General features: G+C 35.7%; 1 protein-coding gene across 1 annotated transcript in view; it reads left to right on the top strand.

Annotated features, from left to right (window-relative positions):
- The window catches only part of ptdss1a (phosphatidylserine synthase 1a), a 24,675-nt gene that overhangs the window by 6,076 nt on the left and 14,049 nt on the right, over nucleotides 1-4,550 (top strand). The window contains exons 2-4 of the mRNA XM_016511017.1: nucleotides 1,900-1,991; nucleotides 3,732-3,776; nucleotides 4,296-4,423. Of these exons, the coding sequence (XP_016366503.1) occupies nucleotides 1,900-1,991; nucleotides 3,732-3,776; nucleotides 4,296-4,423 (265 nt within the window). The remainder of the gene's footprint in view (nucleotides 1-1,899; nucleotides 1,992-3,731; nucleotides 3,777-4,295; nucleotides 4,424-4,550) is intronic.

Genomic DNA, 4,550 nt, shown 5'->3' with positions numbered 1-4,550 from the left:
CACGATAACAACTTTTTGTTGTGCGATATATTGCCCCAGAAATAATTGCGATAAGCGATATTAATGTCATTTTAAAGACCATTTTATGCCACTGAATATATAATCATAATGTAACAGCATAATAATGCAAGAAGACCTATACGCTTCCAAATGACAACAAACTTAATTTATATATTGCGTCACCAAAAATTATTGAGGTCATGTCCATATATTGCACGATAAGTCGATATATTGATTATTGCGACAGGCCTACATACAGCTAATTAAGCTAGATTTTTCTTACTTTTGTTGACGGGTAAAAAAATGACTATTTTCACGGCTGCTGCATGTTATTGACAAAACAGAAATTACTTTTTTTTTGAACCAGTAAAATGGCTTTTGACTTTTACTGTATAAGATCTAAAACATGGAATAAAATAGGTATTCGCGGTCAGCGGCGCTGCTACAGTTTCTGGGCCCCCTGAACAGCATGTTGACTCGGGGGGGGGCCCCCCTCAGTAGAAATCGCATTCCGGGGCCCCCTTCCCGCGTCGGGCCTTTGGAATCGTCCTAACCTCCCCGGGCCCTTACAGTGCCCCTGCTCACGGTTGCTGATTTTAGCCTACTCATTTTATTAGGCCCATTTAAGAAAAACCTCACAAGTAATATGTTTTCCAGGGCCGTCCTTAGCTGACGCGGGGCCCATTGCGAGGTAGGGAGCGGAGCCCCCTTTGTCCATTTGCGATCACGTTCCAGGGGGGTCCCCCTCGGTCCGTTCGCCGCAGGGGCCACACCGGTTGCACCACCCAAAGGATGGCCCTGATGTTTTCATTTGCTATTACAAACAAGTTGAGGCTGTACATCTCGTATAGAGCACAACAAGTGGGCTACTGCACTTCTCCAGTGACCTTCATGACCTTGCATGCATGTCAACCTGTTGTTGGGGACTCCCGAAACCAAAGTATGAACCTTTCATTACCCATAATAGGGGCACTTTAACAGCGGAAAGAGCTTCAACACCGTCATTTTTGGTCATACGAGGTCAGCCACAATCAAGGTTGCCAGGTTTTCACATCAAAACCCGCCCAATTGCTACTTAAAACTAGCCCAATTTGTTTCGAGTGGGGGTCCCCCATTAAATATCGCTTTCCAAGGGGTAAAATACACATTTTTTTGGCAGGGTTACCCTGGTAAAATTCGCATTGCATGGGCTAATTATCACGTTATTGGAGTCGCTTCAACCCGCGTACGTGAAAAACAACCCGCGACAATAGGGTTAAAGTAGAAAGAAATAGAATTCTTTCTCATTTCTGTTTAAGTAGAAAAAAATTTATTTTCTATTTTTATCTTTTTTTTTTTATCAGTTTGTATCATTCTAATTTTATCTCATTTCTGTTTAAGTAGAACATTTTTTATTTTCTATTTTTATCATTTTTTTAAATCAGTTTGTATCATTCTAATTTTATCGGTTTTATTTTTCTTACATTTTATCTGTTTTTCTTTTTTTTTTTGCATATATTTTTTTTATTATTTAAAGTTTTTATTTTTGCATGCACATCTGTCTCCAGTCCAGTATGCACTGCTCACTTTTTACAATCCAGTGAAGAGCAGATATCAAGTCTGTCTTACAGTTACACTTTAAAATACAGTAATAAAATAAGTAAATTTTGTGATTATCATCATCAGCCAACGATGTGTTTGCTTGGGTGAAAACAAAAGTGGTAGTTCCCATGCTGTCAGCTCCAGACTCTTATAGCAGCATCGTCAATAGGAAATACATTATTTATATTTTCAAAATGTCAAGAACCTATTTTTCTGCTGTGTAATCACAAGTATTCATTCTCTGACTGCATCTTCTGTAGTGAATTGTGAAACTGTGGTGGAATAGAAACAGTGTGTGACCGCATGTTTCCGTTGCAGAGATGATGGAAACCCTGACAGTAACCTGTGGGTGGGTCTCATCCTGGTCATCTCCTTCTTCTTGGTCATCAGCGTTCTCGCCTTCCCCAACGGTAAGAGTCGTGAAGTCAAGCTGAAGATCTCAGCGTCCTGCGCTTTTGGCCATAAGTGTTTTATGATCATGGTTGGTCACAAATGTGTTCAGGTTCATAATAGGACTGCAACAAATGATTAGTTTGATAATCAGTTAATCTAATGATTATTTAAACAATTGATGGTCAATTTTTAAACAGTTGATAGTCAATTTTTTAACTGGTTAATCAGTAGTCTTTGATAGATTATTCAGCTTTTATAATTTTAATATTGAGTTATACATATTCTAAATAAAACAAGGTAATCATTTCAGCTTTTGATAATGACAAACAATTATATTACTATTACAATTGTATTACTATTATATAATTACAATATATATATAATTTTTTGTTGTTTTTGCGATACTAATATTTGGCACACAAAATGAGATGACGAGAGATTCTTATTTTATTTCAGCTAGTTAACTTTCATGCTAGTAAACATTTCTCATTTATTTAGTTTATGTACTTAAAGTATCTAAAAGTGAAATAAAACTATATAGACATTAAAAAAGACAAAAACACAACAAAACGAAGCTTTAATTCAATTAAAATATTTTAAAATGAATGTATTTATTTTTCGAATTATCTAAATGAAAAATTAAAACCGACAACACAACTATTGGGCCCTATTTATTGTTCCATTTTTGTGAAAGTTTTATGAATTTAAACGATTAGACATGCTTTTTGATTATTTAAAATGAAGTCAAACCATTAAAACAGAATCTTGTGCAAACCAAACTATCACTTAAATGTAATCTGTTGTTGTTGGCATTCACTAATAAAAAGATCTAACATTAGTTAGCTGCTTTATAGCAGAGAATCAAATAGTAATTCTAACTGTTTTTTCACGTTAAATACGGTAAAGCTGCTTGCTTAAAAGCAATCAATTGTATCTAACACTAGCTTGCTCTATTCTTTTTCTATTCTAGCTGGTTTCTTTTAATTTATTATATAATAATAAAAAAAAACTTGCTATGTGTACTGCGTTAAGCTTACTGAAACTCGTTATAGCACTTGCTTATTATTGCTCTTTTGTTGATTTTGATTGCTTCTGTTGTCCTCATTTGTAAGTCGCTTTGGATAAAACCGTCTGCTAAATGTCTAAATGTAAGTTTTCATCAACGACATTTTTTCACAGACGAAGCCAAGATGATACTGAAATGAAAACTGTTTTTGAATGACAAAAACAATGGTGCATAATGGTGCATTTAAAAGTTAATGACCAAACGTATCATTATAAAAATTCACAGTGTTGCTGCAGATGAAATATAATGCGGATAACATGAAATAAATATTTTTCAACAGGTTAGATATTGATTATTTATCACTCAAACCCCTTTCTCTACCTGTCTTTTGGTCGCGCATATCCGCCATGTTTGTAGTTTTTTGCAGTTATGACGAAGTAGTATGTCCCAAAGCTTGCCTACTATACTTAAAAGTATGTATTTTTCTTCACAGAAAGAGTGCATACTTTTAGGGCATAGTATAAGTAGGTGAATTGGGACGCGATGCATTTGTTTACGTTCATAAGCGCCGTCTTCTTCCACTGGACTGCATGTGGGAGCGCTGAGTACAGTCTTGCGCTACAGCGCCACACTGGTCAAACCGCGTCATTGCAGGCCTTTACATTTGGTCATACGAGACGATAAAAATACTTGTCAATACTTTTTTATTGTCTATGATGTCAACTAATAACCCTCTTTGCCTTTTTTTCAGGTCCGTTCACAAGACCCCATCCAGCAATATGGCGTATAGTGTTCGGTGAGTGGATCAGACGCTTGTTTTGGAAGCCTGGTAATACGGGTGACGTCACGGACACTACGTCCATGTTTTTATACAGTCTATGGTTTAAACATGAATAAATGATGAAAGGGCAGATCTGAGTGGTTGGGTTAGTCGGTTGGTGTGTTTCTCGTTTCTGAAGTGTGTGTTTGTGTGGTTGTGCAGGGTTGAGTGTGCTGTACTTCCTCTTCCTGGTTTTTATCATCTTGTGTAGCTAGCTAGCTAAAAGAAAACCAAAAAAAAAAAAAAGTGACTTAAAATAAACATGAAATAAGCTGAAATAAAGTATTTGTAAAAATTCTACTTATTTATTTCAACTAGTTGCCAAGGAAACATTTCTCGTTTTTAACTTGATGTACTAAAATGGAAATAAAAATGAATGAAAACTATACAGACATATTAAAAAAGACAAAAATTCAGAACAAAATTATTTAAGCTTTAATTAAATTATTTTTATTTTATTTTAAAATGATTGAATTAAATTGAAAATTGAAACAGACAACATGAGTGTGCTGTACTTCCTCTTCCTGGTTTTCATCATCTTCCTGAACTGGGAGCAGGTCAAGTCTCTCATGTTCTGGCTGGATCCCAATCTGCGCTACGCCAAACGGGAAGCCGACATCATGGTCAGTTCTGTTGTTATAGGAATAGCTCACCAATGCATTGTGTTCATAAAATATTCTCTTCTGCCAGAGCTCACAAATCAGGGTCAGTGTAGCTAGCTAGCTAAAAGAAAGCCAAAAAAAAAAAAAA

This window comes from Sinocyclocheilus rhinocerous, unplaced genomic scaffold (assembly GCF_001515625.1).
Source record: "Sinocyclocheilus rhinocerous isolate Xijiao unplaced genomic scaffold, SAMN03320098_v1.1 scaffold4310, whole genome shotgun sequence".
Lineage (NCBI taxonomy): Eukaryota > Metazoa > Chordata > Actinopteri > Cypriniformes > Cyprinidae > Sinocyclocheilus > Sinocyclocheilus rhinocerous.
The sequence above is the reverse complement of the archived record's forward strand: the minus strand, read 5'-3'. Positions and strand labels throughout refer to the sequence as shown.